Source organism: Leptinotarsa decemlineata, unplaced genomic scaffold (assembly GCF_025532065.1).
Source record: "Leptinotarsa decemlineata unplaced genomic scaffold, Ldec_3_MD MMD2_tig00026314_RagTag_RagTag, whole genome shotgun sequence".
Classification (NCBI taxonomy): Eukaryota; Metazoa; Arthropoda; class Insecta; order Coleoptera; family Chrysomelidae; genus Leptinotarsa; species Leptinotarsa decemlineata.
In genome coordinates, this window is record NW_027412684.1 from 18,274,308 (window position 1) to 18,288,581 (window position 14,274).

The following is a 14,274-nucleotide window of genomic DNA, read 5'->3' on the forward strand; positions in this document are numbered from 1 at the left end:
TTGATTGTAGTGAGATCATTTTTAAGGGCTTATTTTGAATCTCTAACGAATTTTTAGGGTGGTTTTATTGAAATTGCCGATCAGGATAATGAACACATTATTGAAGAACATTTCTTAAGATTCCTGTGATAATTTTAGATACTTTTAACATGTTTCTAGCGTTTCTTCGAAGCAATTTTTTTAAATCTATAAAGCATAAGTAATCAATAGCCATTGCTTATTTTACGAAATATTGATCATTGTTAATGTAACTTTCAATGTAGAAAATGAACAAATATTTTAAATCTCAAATGAAGATAAACTTAACTGCATTTCATTTTAGATTGTTCTATAAATTCTGGATCCCTGAAGCCTATTTTTCCTTTTTACATGAATAAATAACATTTCAGTTATCGAAGTTGAGGGGTTAGGCATCGAACACCGTTTACAATTTTTTTTCTCTGGAAAGGTTACGATAGAACTTTACATTGCCATATTAGTTTACAAGTGTCTGAGAACATATGATGTCATAATTCAACGTGACAATTACTGGAGTTTCAGAGTCAAATTTTAAACCAAGTTCTAAATACAGACATTATTTTTAAAGCAAAACTGTATTGTAAAAACATTTCGTCAAAAATTTGGGGCTATATTAGGTCGCAAACACGTGTGTCAGATCTTTATTGGGACGCATTGTTTAAAACGCGTGTTGTAGAAACTTTTCGAGCTTCGAGTCATTGACATTTAATTTCTTCACTCGCTTCATAATTCCGCGGAACAATATTTCATCTAACCCAGTGTCAAATTTAATTATATACTGTGTATAGGCGCACTTTCGAAAACAATGAAACCGAAACTAAGACCGAGCACAATGAGCACGTTATTTTCAAGTTGTATGATCGGTATCTGGCTAATATAAATTTAACTTTTATTTTAATTAAACATATTTCTTTATTGTTTCCAGCGATCGTTTATCTGTATAAAAATCTGAAATTTGAATAAAATTATTTGGCCAAACATTTGCATGGGCGAGCGTACATGTAAAGGCACTTCAGTTGAGTGGAAGAGTGTAATTTCACCCGTACTTTTTGTAACCGGTTGATAATTTTCATTATTACAATCTAAAAGTTAGTAATTCTATATGTGTGTGATCGAGGGATATACAATAAATGAGGAGATATGCAATTAATTACCAACTTAGTTATCAAAAAAGAGAAGAATTATTCAATTCCCAAAAAATTAGTTTCAAATATCTTACATTCGTGATATCTCATAGTCAAGTTTGAACTCAACTGCCAAAAGATCGTTTTTCAATTCACAAAAAACTACCACTGAGTTTGTATTCTTATGGAAAAATGTCTCCCCGTTTGACCAATATAAAATTTGGAACAAAAACACCAACTTAACTAATATACTCGTGATCTGCGTCCCTGAAGTTTCGTTTCTGTTGTATCATATTGTTATGTTTTAGTTTTTAGTGGCTTAGATGGAAATAATGACTTTTGTAATGAGAAGTATATGAAATTGGCCGGAAACGAAGTGTTATTATTTGTGTCGAACAAAATTCCCAGCTTTATTATCTTCCTAAACACATTTGATGCACTAGAAAATACTGTAATTCCTCGAGAATTAAAAAGATGCCTCTAATGCAATGCCAGTACCCTGAAGAACACCCATATTTCCTGGGATCAACGTCTTCAACACAGATATTTCACACCTGCCCATTAAGCAAATATATTCGAATATATCAGAACGATTTGTTGCGAAAACCGAAAAAGTAAAATATTCTCGAGCCGCACAATGATGGAGTCATCAAACTTCCAGGTGTTTTCTTCAACAGAAGTCGTTGTGCCCCTATATATCTTTACATTTTTTTCGGTGCGAGTTCCTTGACTGAACGCCGGAGTGTAAACAGCTAAGGTTAAGAAACTACGAGAACATGCCAATGTCCGAAGCCAGGCAGGTGGTTGGAGAGCGTCTTTTTGTAATCGAGGTTCCACCCTTAAACCTGTTACGACTTGAAGCTAATGTTTTTTTCTATGGGTCTCTGCTGCTTCTAGACGACCCCACATATGCCGTTAACTATTTTTTAATTCGCTCATTATTATTTGTGACAGGGCCCGATGGGGCCGAAACTTGATTTTTCGGGTTGAAAAATTGATGCGACTTTTCATACAATGGAAAGTTGCTGATGCCGAATTAATAACAAAGTACTTTGCCCTAACAGTTTCTCCTCATTCGATGCATATATTTTCTCTGGTAGGAGAGAGATTCTGCGCGTATATAAATCTACAGGGTGATCCTACGAGGAAAGGATACTATACGCATTTCTGCTTATTTATAACCAGTCTAGCGGTAACATATTTATGTATGAAACTTAGTATTCCAAGTTAATTTTTTTTATGTGATCATTGTACAAAAACCTTGTTATCTTATTCTAAACATCGAAGATTTTCGGAAAAGAGTCTATAATAGTACCTATACAATTTGAATGTATTTTCAAATTGTTTTGTGTGACTCCATTTTCTTTCTAACAAAATATACTTTATTTCCTTGAAAATTATAAAAATGCCTTAACAACATTCAATCTCAGAAGCCCGATGCTTACTCGTCGAGCTATAGTCATTAGCCACATGTCGACGCGGTGGTCCACTGCTGCTTCGACGCGACGCGACGGCAGGTGTTTGGCGAAGACGCGGAGGAAGAGAGAGAGAGATTATTTTTAATGTCTCTCGATTTTAATCGCAGCCGCATCCCGCGACCTGGTGCAAGGTGCATCGGGCTACTACGACGTAGAGCACCTCTACCTGCCTTATGCTCCGTCTGCCACCTGCTCTCTAATTACCGACGGCCTTTCTACCTTTGACTTGAACCCCAACAACGAAAGGAACGTCCAGGAGTCACGAAGTTAGAAGAGTAAGCGTCGTTAACAGTCTATGAACTAAAATAGTAGAAAAACATTAAAGAAATCTCTGCTTTCTATGTGATATACTGATGGACCCTATAATAAATATACCACAACATCTAAAGCTTTCAATGCATAACTATTACTCAAACGGTATCAACACATACTGAATAATATTTCAATATTAGGAAATACAGGGTGTAACTAAATAAGTGTAAAACATTTAAGGAGGTGATTCCTCATTGAAAAAAAGATAGGATCTTTCATATAAAGAAACTTCATTGAAGCATCCCTTGTTAAGATACAGCCTCTTGAAGGGGGTACATAAAATTTGTATAACCATTTTTTTCACAAGCACTGAAAAAGTTACAATATTGAAATTGACCTGACGTTTTGTACTATCAAAAAGACACTTAGGCAGAAATTTATTTGGTTCACCCCATGGTTGTAAGGGGTGGAAAACGCAACCCCTAAAATTTATTTCCAATGTAACTTTTTGTCTCATCATTTGTTTACCATTTAAACATTCATTTCTGATAGCCTGTTTCATTCTAAACAAAAAATGTCTCTTGGATTTGGTTTTTTGCCCAAAATATACCAGTTCGCAGCAAAAAATTATTTTAGGAACAACTACGAGATACCTCGTCATAAATGCGAAAATACGAAACTAATCTATCTAGTAGGTCGCTATTAGCGATAGTGACAATTAAATTGGTATGACGGTGTCAGTTTGTGAATTATTTTCGAAATTGAATTGATACTAATTGTGTTTCGTTGTTCTGTTCTTAATTTGTTACTTTAATAATTCACTTGTTATTAAAATGGCATACACAAATGAGGAATTGGCTGATATGCATTACGTTTACAGTCTGTCGCAGGGGAATGGGTTAGAAGCTTCTAAAAGATATGCTGAAATGTATCCTCAAGCCCAGCATCCTTCACATAGAATATTTGCTCGACTTGGTAAATTTTCGTTATGTGGACACCCGGCGATTTTGAAAAATGTTTTGACTGTACTTACGTATTTTGATGCGTAGATTACGAATCCGAAAGAAAAAAGCGGCGCTCTCCCTTATTCAAAAAGTTACGACCCTTCAAAGTTCAGAAAAGGGCAACTTTTCAGCCTTCTTTTTCACTAAATAAACTATTTAAAAACACAAGCATTTATTCACTAGGTCACCTTTTAACCTTATTCCTCCTTCTTTAACACTTTTCACTTCAATAATCAACATTTTTCTTATAAAAAACTTAATTTAAAAACGAATGCTTCTCCTGGTGACATTATTTTATTTTTAGGTTAGTTACTAGTGACAGTTCAGAAAAAAGCGGTTGGTATTTGCCGTCGCCTACTATTTCAAATTCGTAATACACCACCAAAAACCAATTTACGATCTAAAGAATGAAGGTAAAAAACATTTGAATTACTTCAGGAATAATGACTGCATCAGTGGTACCAACCATATCATTAACCTTAAAAATGTAAAATACAGTGATATGTAACCAAAAAGCAGCTCCGTACATTTTTTAACAATTTTATAAGAAAAATGTTGATTATTGAAGTGAAAAGTGTTAAAGAAGGAGGAATAAGGTGTAAAGGTGACCTAGTGAATAAATGCTTGTGTTTTTAAATAGTCTATTTAGTGAACAAGAAGGCTGAAAATTTGCCCTTTTCTGAACTTTGAAAGGCCGTAACTTTTCAAATAAGAGAGAGCGCCGCTTTTTTCTTTCGGATTCGTAATCTACGCATCAAAATACGTAAGTACAGTCAAAAATTTTTTCAAAATCGCCGGGTGTCCACATAACGAAAATTTACCATGTTTTACACTTACTTCTGTTACATCCTGTATAATAGACATAACCTCCCAGAATCATGTTAAATTTGTAATGATGGCGTATTTTTTTCAACTTTTTTATTTTCATGTTCAAAATCTCGATGTGGCATATCATTTCTATTGGAGATTCCTTAATTTTTTTCTATAACGAGAAGAAACGAACATTCGTCGCAGTGGGTCGAGTTAGCACCCGTAAAGCCAACTGTTGCTTCTTATTGAAATTAATTGAACGTCTTGCAGAAACCGTAAACCGATATGTCGTAGAAATTGCACCCGAGCATAACGTCGACAACGGAAAGCTCCTTCTGACCCATTTGTTAGCAAGTCCTCGTGGGGTTGTTGTCTTTTCTTTCGTGGTCATAAAGAAGACTCTCTTCGATACTTGCACCTTTTTCAATCAATTATCCTCTTCTATTCTTTCCTCATTCTCGGCTATTAGCGTTAATAAGGCCTGACGAAACAGGTGGCTGGAATATTCGTTGGAGAAAACACAATTATAATAAAAACTATGGCCAACTGGTGCGCGGGGTGAATTTTGTTATAGTTGGTAATGACGCAGGTGAATAAAACTTTGGATTTTTTAACGCTGACATATTGCTGTACGGTAACATGTGTTCGATAAGCGTACTTTTCATAGGTAGAGCGTAATTTACTGGGCCTTATAATAACTGAAAGCCTTAATTTTATTATGTTGAGCTTTTTGGGATCAGGTAGCAGTAGTGTATAAGCTAGGATAAACATGGGTATTGTGAGCCTATTTCAAATCGCAATACTTGCCATTCGAACTGTATAATATACCTACCTGAATATTTTTTCTATTATGTCTAAAGCAGGGGTGCTGGTTTCTATTATTATTTCACTTGTGCTGTCTATTATAGCGGTACCTTATTCTCAAAAGGTGAGAATTTGCTGATTCCCACGATTGCCAAATAGACTGGGCAGATTGTGCAAAGTGTGAGAATTTCTCTGCTCTTGAGTTTAAATTTTTCAATAAAAAAATGATTTTATACCTAGTATTTTTTTGTGTTACACAAATAATTGCATTGATTCACACACAAGTTTATTAGTTATTTATTTTTCATTATCATCTATTTTGTGTTACTTTTCAATAGTGTAATCAATATTTTTCGAAGATAAACGCTTTATAATATATTCAATGCCGTAATAAAACGAAATATGCGCGTTTGTCACGAAAGTATCATGTTTTCTATGATAACATTTCACGGTTGTTAAGATACTGCAAATGGCTTCCTGTGTGAAAACTCATTGTACCCTATTTTCCCGTTCTTTTCGCGCATTAAACGCACTTTTCATTATCGATATCAGAAACTCCTCAACCATCACGCCACAATCAGAAGTTTAATGTTCTAGATAGCGTAATGTTTATGAATTATAATAGATACAATGTATAGGAATGCTCGAGAGAGGCGACAAAAAATATACTATCGCAAGCAGCTTTCTTTGTGGTCTAACTCGAACAGCATTACCAATACGAGTGTGTGGAACTGAAGGACTTTTCATCACATTTTTTTCTGTCCGCAGCCATATTTTTCGTACTGTTTTTGTGTAAACAAACGTGTTGAAATGTCCGAGTACAAATAGTAAAAAATATTAAATGAATCACATTTGATCCGAAAAAGTTAAAAGAAAAATAAGTGTTCTGTTGGAAAAAAACTAAATGATTATTATGATGGTACCTGATGTCTGAAGACGAACAACAGAGTCGTGCTGTTATGGAGTTTCAAATGATATAACACTTAAGTCATTTGAAACCCTATTATTTTATAAACTTCACAAAACATTGCTTTGAATATCTGTGAAAAACTATTAACGAATCAAGTAGTTCAAGTTTATATTAAACATTCTGAAATGCATGAAATTCGAGTTAAGAGTAAAAAGAATCAGCCGAAGTAACACGGGTTTTCGATCGATTAATGATGTTACAGAAGTTACTTACACTTGTTCGAATCAATAAAGCAGTTTATAATTATTAGTACTGGCTAAATGCGCCGTACGGAAGCAAAGGCGTAGAAAATATAGAAATTTGGCCCCGAAATTATTTTTGGTCGGTTTCTCTTTTACTACTACTATTAGTGACAACGATGAATTAATTATTCTAGTTTTTCATATAAAATTATTCAATGATCATTTACTTTATTTTTGATTTATATAACATTGTATTGATTATTAATTTTTATTACCCTGTATCCCTCTCAACCAGCTCATTTTTTGCCTACTTACGAACGTCTAGGACACTTGAGTGGCCTTTTTAATTGTTCACAAATATGTGCTCCGAATTAACTATAAACAAGTAAAGCACCACAGTTTATTCTGATTGATTTCATTCGAGGTTTCCCAGCCGTTATTGCACAAAACACTTAGAAACCTTCAAACTAAAACTATTCTGACTCAACTGTCCTTATTTCAATGTGTTGAAAAACAATTTTGATAACTTTATACTGAATGGTAACAATATCTAAAACCAACAAATTGTACACGAGGAGTTTTTATCCTTGAGACAGTATTATACTTGGGCTGTTGAAAAAAATAAGGCGAATGTTCAAATTTCGCGGGCATAGTACATTCGATTAGCGATTTTTTTATGTTGGTACACTCGTTTCGAACACATGTTCGCAGTTTCAGTTCATTAGCATGTGAGAAGCATAAAAGTTCATATAATTCTACAAATGTAATGCATATTATAAATGGTATATGATTTGAGAGTTGTGGAACAAATTTTTTTTATACAAGGATATAGTAGGTACTATTATAGTTATTTTTCTGTGAGAATATGCGCTCTGTATTTTTTGAAAATCAACGTTTTATCGCCATCTCAGCTGTCATCCTCAAAATGCGATACTTCTTCCTATGGATGTAACTGGTGTTAAATATCACTATCACTGACGACGTCTGTCTTTCATCCGTGAACCAGCTGTCTTGGACAGTAAAATACATGTATCTCAGCTCGTACCTTTATTAATATGCATTCTAATTCAAAGTATTTAGCAGCATTTCCTCAACGACAATTCGCTAATTCCTGATACTTTTTCCAGAACCGAGCTTGATCCAAACGGCCCCTTCGGTCATCGCTGCGTCCTGTCTGTGTTCTGCAGTACGAGGCTTGAAGCTGCCCTCGACGAACCAAGCTATCAGTGACATCTGCGGCATCTTGAACGTCAACCCTTCTTCAATCGAATATCTGGTCACAGTGATAGATGATGCAGTGGCCAAAGTGTCTACCGCCAAGACGGGAACGAAGCCAGCCCAGGGGTACGAATGTCCGCAGTATGGACAGCCCGAGACGCCGACGGAAGTAGAGGTCATCTACTTCTAATCGTTGCGCTTGTATACTTAGTTATCGTTTTGCTGGAAGAGCGATTTTGTTTGTGTTATTTATTTTTTAAATTGTTTTATCGATGAAGTTTGATGTGTTAAAACTGTATAACCAAAAATTTTTTTTGAAGAATCTCTGATCTCTCACGTACCAGTTAAATTCGTAGTTTAGGGTTTATATCCTTGATTTCATCAAGATGTAAATTATTGATCTCAAATATTATTAATTTTAAATCTCACTTGGTGATGCTAAGCTGCGTGTTTTGTGCTGTCATCGTTTTTAGTATTACACATGAATCTAATTCTGTGATCCGATGAACCTCTCTTTAAATTTTTGCTAAATTGCTGTTTTCGGACAAGGAAGAAGAAAAACGTTTTTGGAATTACTTTTTAGTTGCTGGGTTTGTTATCTAGTCTCTAGCTGTCTTTTATGTTATTTTCTGCATCCTAGAATAATATAATGATTTTTCTGACTAGTTTTTCTCGTAGGCATTATGTTATTCGGGGATGATTACTTAATAAATGTAAATTATTTTAAGACCAAAGTTTGTATGAAAGTTAGTTTCTAACAATATTTATTTTTATAAAAATTGACGCCGTCAATTGACTGTACATATTTTTTTAATAAACTATATTCTAAACATTTGGATTTTAATAACAAATAGATAGATTTTGATTTCAATAAAAAATAGAAATTTCATGTAGTTTATAAAATTACTATGGATCTTCATCAAGTAACGACCAAATCCATCAGAAAAAAAAATAGAAAATAAAAACTCTCACTTTCACTTCAGAAATAACAACTTTATTTCTCTACCTGGCATAAACTAATAATCACTTGTATTGAAACTCCTTACTATTAAAATTCGGTGTAATTTTGGATGACTTTGAGCATAGGAATATATACCAGTTCTTCAGCATATTTTCCAAATACAAAGTCAACGTGGTTAAAGGAATTCCTTTTGATTTTGTATGCCCCGACCAAGTTCTTGATTTTACTTGCCAATCGAAGGACATCCTGGAAGAAAACGAAAACACTAGATTATATATATATTTTTAAATATATGGTAGCGATGTATATAGGCCCTTCTTGTTCTTAACTTTTGAACGGGACAAGATATCAAGGTCGGACGAAATTGTGTGTGACTCAATGTTTGAAAGTAGTTGTTTCGAGAGGATTTTTCCTCCCAGTTTGTGTTACTTCTTTGTATGATCTACACATCTGTGTAAAGAGTTCGTTTTGAAATTAATTGCTCCCTTCCTCTCTTTCCACATTTTTTTTTGTATAAAGATGGAGAAGTAGAAAGCCAAAACCTTTTTTAAATTGTTTTGCGTTTTTTTAAGGTAAGAAAATGTGGGAATTCCAACATTTTTTTAAATAAAGGTGAAAAAGTAGAAATCCAAAACCTTTCTTTCCCAAAAATCAATCTGTCCTAAAAATGAAGCCTTTTGACGTAAATTTTGTCTCACCTTGATATCTTGTCTCATCTATACTGTATTTCTTAACTACCACTGTTCACCTAAAGAAATGCCAGGGATGAAAAGGTACAGAAGAATCATAAACTTTCTTACACAATTAATTTTTGAATTATACGAAAGATGAATAGATTGGAAATTTATATTAAATTTAGATTTCTTTCAACAATGCACTTGATACATTTTTGATCACAAAGTTACGTGGTATTGGGCTCGTAGCTACTCCCACCAATTTGAATATCATCTGTCATAAACACTGCTCACCAAGTATTAAAAAAATTATATATTGTATAATATATACAAAATATATTAATTCGTGGTGTCGAACCTACTCTATTTTTTTTTTGTTTTTATAATAAACTCAGAACTATAGAATACAAATCAATTCACTAAATGAATTTTGTAAAAAAAGTTGAAAGGGTTCAATCTCAGGGTTTTTTGAAAAGGGGTTGCTGCTGATCCAATGAGACACAGGATAAGGTGTGAAACAATCTATTTTCAGTTCGAAGGGAAGACGGAGTACTTATTTGGTTGTTGACTCAGTTCTAAAATAATTACAAATGTTTTAATAAAATAGTTAAAAGTAGTTAATAAAAACTTCACACACGTGTTACATCGTTTATAGTAATAAAAACCATTACCCACTTAAAATAATCACAGGCACGGGACTCGACGGTGAATCTTGTCCTTAAGAACCACAGTAAGGTAATTTAGAACGAAGTTCACTTTAAAGAGCAAACAAGAAGAATCTTCGAACAATCGAGCAAATATGGCGCATCAAAAACCGTTCCCCTCAGGTCTCTAGGAACGAAAATGAATCTCGACAGTCGTTCATAAAAAACCTGACCCTGGAAATATTTTGCCAATGCAAAAAACTTGTCAAAATGAAATATTGGTTGCCTATCCCGGAGGGCATGAGGGACATCGCTACTTATGATTAAGGACGGTAGAAAACTGTAAACAACTGGAATTGGCCTTCACTGCGGCGGATAAGTTACCGAGAAAATTCACCAGATGGCGAAACGATACTAGTTAAAATGGAAATTAATGAAACAGATGTGATTTGTCACAAAGTCTACCTCATATGTCAAGAAATTGATATCTATATTAGTAGCAACCGTTTCAATTTGAAAGTTTTGAATTATAAAACGAATTATTGTAATTTTCTGATACTGAAAAGAAATTGAAAGAGAACAGCCAGAAATGGAATGCATTTTATTAAATAATAAAATAACACCCCATGATATAAATTCCACTTAAGTACCTTCCGAAATGGAAAATATATATTAAAATGTCTGAAACTTTTAATAATGATGTTGTAAATATAAAAAAATGTCTTCAGTTAGCATAAAAATTAGGGCACACCAAGAAGGCGGAGCAGCAAGATGACAGGATCAGCATCGGAAATTGCATATGAAGAGAATATAAATATTAAATTAAAACAGGGCAAGATATTCTGTAAACGTTAACAAATTGCAAAAAAGGTAAGAAATATTAAAGTGGTGAGTTCACATTCAAAAGTGAAGTTGAAACAATTCATACAGAATTATAATATACGAATTTCTAGAAGTACTTACTACTTCATCAGCAAGCCAGTCGTTCATTGAGTACATCAAATAGATCGGTCTTCGTATACTAGTAATATTATAGGTTGGAGGATTTTTGGTTCCATATTGAACGATATTACCTTCCTCTCCATAGTCAAATTGTTGAAAATTACCATTGTTTTTAATTTCTTGGGCGTAGTGTATCACTGTTTTGGTGGATGTGCCTGCAGGATCCTTGTTCAACACTACGGGAAGAATGTCCTGAAAGCAAGCAAAATAATTTTTGAGGAAACGAATCTATTAACGCTTTTTACTAGCATTGATGGTACCTACCTGGTTGAATCCATCTTTGTCGAATCCGCAAATAGCAAATATAATGTTTTCACAAATACTTTTGTCGATTTTAAATATTTCGCATTGGAAAGACAGCAGTTTGAGTATTTTGTTATTAGGTAAAAACTGATCAATCCCCAAATATTTCGTCAACCACTAAAAATTTGAAAAATGTTTTGAACTATTTTGTTATGAAACATTAATCAAATGTGAAAAACATTTGTTCACAAGAAATCACCTCAAAATCATTTGAAAAAGGTGCCAAATATCTGATGGGAGATTTCATGCGAGACACATAAGCTACTGGTGCCAACCCAACCATGATTTTCACATTTTTTGCTGCCTGCTGTTTTAGTGAAGCAAATACGAAGAACATTGTGGTGCCCATTGAGTGACCCACGTAGATGATTTCTCCAGGTTTGTTTGTCGAATTGCTAATATAATACATAGCAGCTGGTAAATCTTTAGTACCCATTTCGTTGAAACTGAAAATTCAATGAATATATCAAAAGTTTACTCGTTTTTTTTATATCTCACCTGAAATTCCAGAAATTTGAATCTGTTACAGGAATCGAAATGTGTCCTTTCGAATAAACATTACCTCTTGCATTCCCCAACCAGACATCATAACCCTTATCGGCAAGCAGAAAACCTAAAACAAAATGGAAATATACGAAAAATAAGGGCTACGTACATTTGATTAGCGATTTTTTTATGTTGGTACAGGCGTCTCGATCATATGTTCACAGTTTCACCTGCTAAACATATTTAGTTTGTTGGTGAAAGGCATAAAAGTTGAATTTGCATCAAATTTTGTGGTAGAAATGTTGACAGTGGCATATAGTGATTGTACTCTGAGTCAGACAAATGTGATAGAAGCTTTTCACAGGTCGAGAAGATGTGTATGACGACGCTTGCTGTGAACGTCCCAGCACCCAAAAATAACACCATAATCATGCCTCAGCTACCGTATTTACCAGATTTGGCCCCCTATGACTTTTTCCTCTTCCCAAGATCGAAGAGACCCATGAAAGGACGACGTTTTGCGACGATTGAGGAGATATAAACTGAATTACTGAGAGAGCTCAAGGGCATACCAAAAAGTGCAAATCATAACTGCTTCGAGGATTGGAAAAAATGCTGGCACAAGTGTATTACATCTGAGGGGGAGAACTTTAAAGGGGACAAAATAGAAATTGATGAATAAACAAATATTTTTTGATAAAAATGAAAATCACCTTATATTTTAAACAGACCTCGTATAGTATCAAGTGTCAAATAATTTTTGGATGTCATATAATTCCTAGTTTGGCATTGGTAAGACATTTCACCAACCTAGAGATTTATTTCCGTTGATTATAAAATCCGCACTACTACCCAAAAGGCCGTGTTGAAGAAAAACAGGTTGTCCATTTCTGCTTCCACTTCTTGAACCCGGAATTCTGTGTATTTTCAATAGATATCCGTCTTCTGTGACTACCACATGCGTTTCTGACGGATAACCATGTCTGGCAATTATTTGGGGCTAAAACAGAATTTTCAATTTTAGTATTCTCTAATCGGTACGTTATATTTAAAACTTTATATTCTCATAACCAAAGTCTCATCACTGAATTCGGTATCAACTGAGTTGGTCACAATAGTACTATTATTTTTCGTTCGTTATTGTTTTGAGCTTATTTGAAAAAACATTTTTTGTACTTTTTAGTTCGATGTTCTTTAAAATCGTGTTTTTCAGTCTTCTCAAACTATATTTATTTTATCTGAACTTTGGGATCAATCAGCCGTATATTGTTTAGAAAAATGACCATTGATATTTTCGTACAGCGTCATCTGCCCGCGAATAGATCAAGCAATGATGTCGATATATCAAGGAGGTTATGTACAGCGCCACCTGCCCGCGAATAGATCAAGCAATAATGTCGATATATTAAGGCGGTTTTAGTGGCTTTCCCAGCTAATACCACGCTGAAAATTCAATTATATCCGACAGACATTTATGTAGTAGTTGTTTTCCGGCAGGCATTTACCAGAAACTATGGTGTAGGTAATTGGGAGAAATGAATATTTAGAGATTTCGTTTTGAAATATTCATTTTCTAGTAGAGTATATCTCTCCTCGATACAGTCTTCAGACACGGTTTGATTCCCAACAGAGTTTTATTTTTTTTTATATGAGGTGACATTTCTAAATCTCAAGAAAATGTGTTAGTACAGCTTTATTATTTTTACTGAAGTATTTGTGTTTTTACAATGGTAATCTATAATGTTTTTGTTTGTCTTTAAGCTTTATAAAATTGATGTTTTTATTTACAATAATGGACTTTGTACCTAAAATCATTTATCTTGATTTTTAATACCTAAAGTAAAAGGTGGCTTACTTTAAATCCAATATTATTTACATTTTTTTTATTTTGAATTCATTTCATAAAACATGAATCCTTAATATAATGCAAAATTTGAAAGGCTACTATTTTTGGCACTGTGGTTTGAATAAATAATCAATAGGTCGGATTCATATGAGGTCAATGTTGAATAATCACAGATTTTTGGAGAAGTACCATACTTACCACATCTAAATATGTATCGGGATTATAAGCACAATATTTTTCACTGGCAAGGTACCTGGCAAAGACACTGCAATCACTGTATTCTTCTGCTTGCGAACTGAGTAAAATACCCAAAACCAATATGACTGATTTGAATAACATCTTATAGAGAATTTCAGAGAACAAGAATGTTTTATCATTTCATTGCAGAAAAGTCAAGGAAGGTTAATCATTATATACTATTTCAAGAACTCTTAAATAGATTATTCTGTGACACAATATTATTTTCAAAACATGACTAATACAATTATTGATAACAAA

The 14,274-nt window shown here is 33.8% G+C and overlaps 2 protein-coding genes across 2 annotated transcripts in view; one reads left to right on the forward strand and one right to left on the reverse strand.

Annotated features, from left to right (window-relative positions):
• The window catches only part of LOC111502204 (G1/S-specific cyclin-D2), a 29,092-nt gene extending 20,402 nt beyond the window's left edge, over positions 1–8,690 (forward strand). The window contains exon 4 of the mRNA XM_074181429.1: positions 7,770–8,690. Coding sequence (XP_074037530.1) covers positions 7,770–8,050 — 281 coding nt within the window. The 3' untranslated portion in view covers positions 8,051–8,690. The remainder of the gene's footprint in view (positions 1–7,769) is intronic.
• Positions 8,691–8,832: 142 nt separating this feature from the next.
• Positions 8,833–14,116, reverse strand: LOC111508984 (lipase 3). The gene is made up of 7 exons (XM_074181428.1): positions 13,975–14,116; positions 12,741–12,930; positions 11,943–12,057; positions 11,644–11,890; positions 11,406–11,561; positions 11,103–11,333; positions 8,833–9,067 (listed from the first exon to the last, which is right to left on the reverse strand). The coding sequence occupies exons 1-7, from the start codon at positions 14,113–14,115 to the stop codon at positions 8,909–8,911; spliced, it is 1,239 nt and encodes a 412-aa protein (XP_074037529.1). The 5' UTR covers position 14,116; the 3' UTR covers positions 8,833–8,908.
• Between the last annotated feature and the right edge of the window lie 158 nt (positions 14,117–14,274).

Bases quoted from the DNA above. Each gene is read 5' to 3' on its own strand.
- LOC111508984 (XM_074181428.1), bottom strand. From the start codon at position 14,115: ATGTTATTCAAATCAGTCATATTGGTTTTGGGTATTTTACTCAGTTCG. The intron at 12,931-13,974 runs GTAAGTATGGTA...ATTCTGTTTTAG, and splicing joins CCGATACATATTTAGATGTG to CCCCAAATAATTGCCAGACA. The intron at 11,891-11,942 runs GTGAGATATAAA...TTGAATTTTCAG, and splicing joins TCAAATTTCTGGAATTTCAG to TTTCAACGAAATGGGTACTA.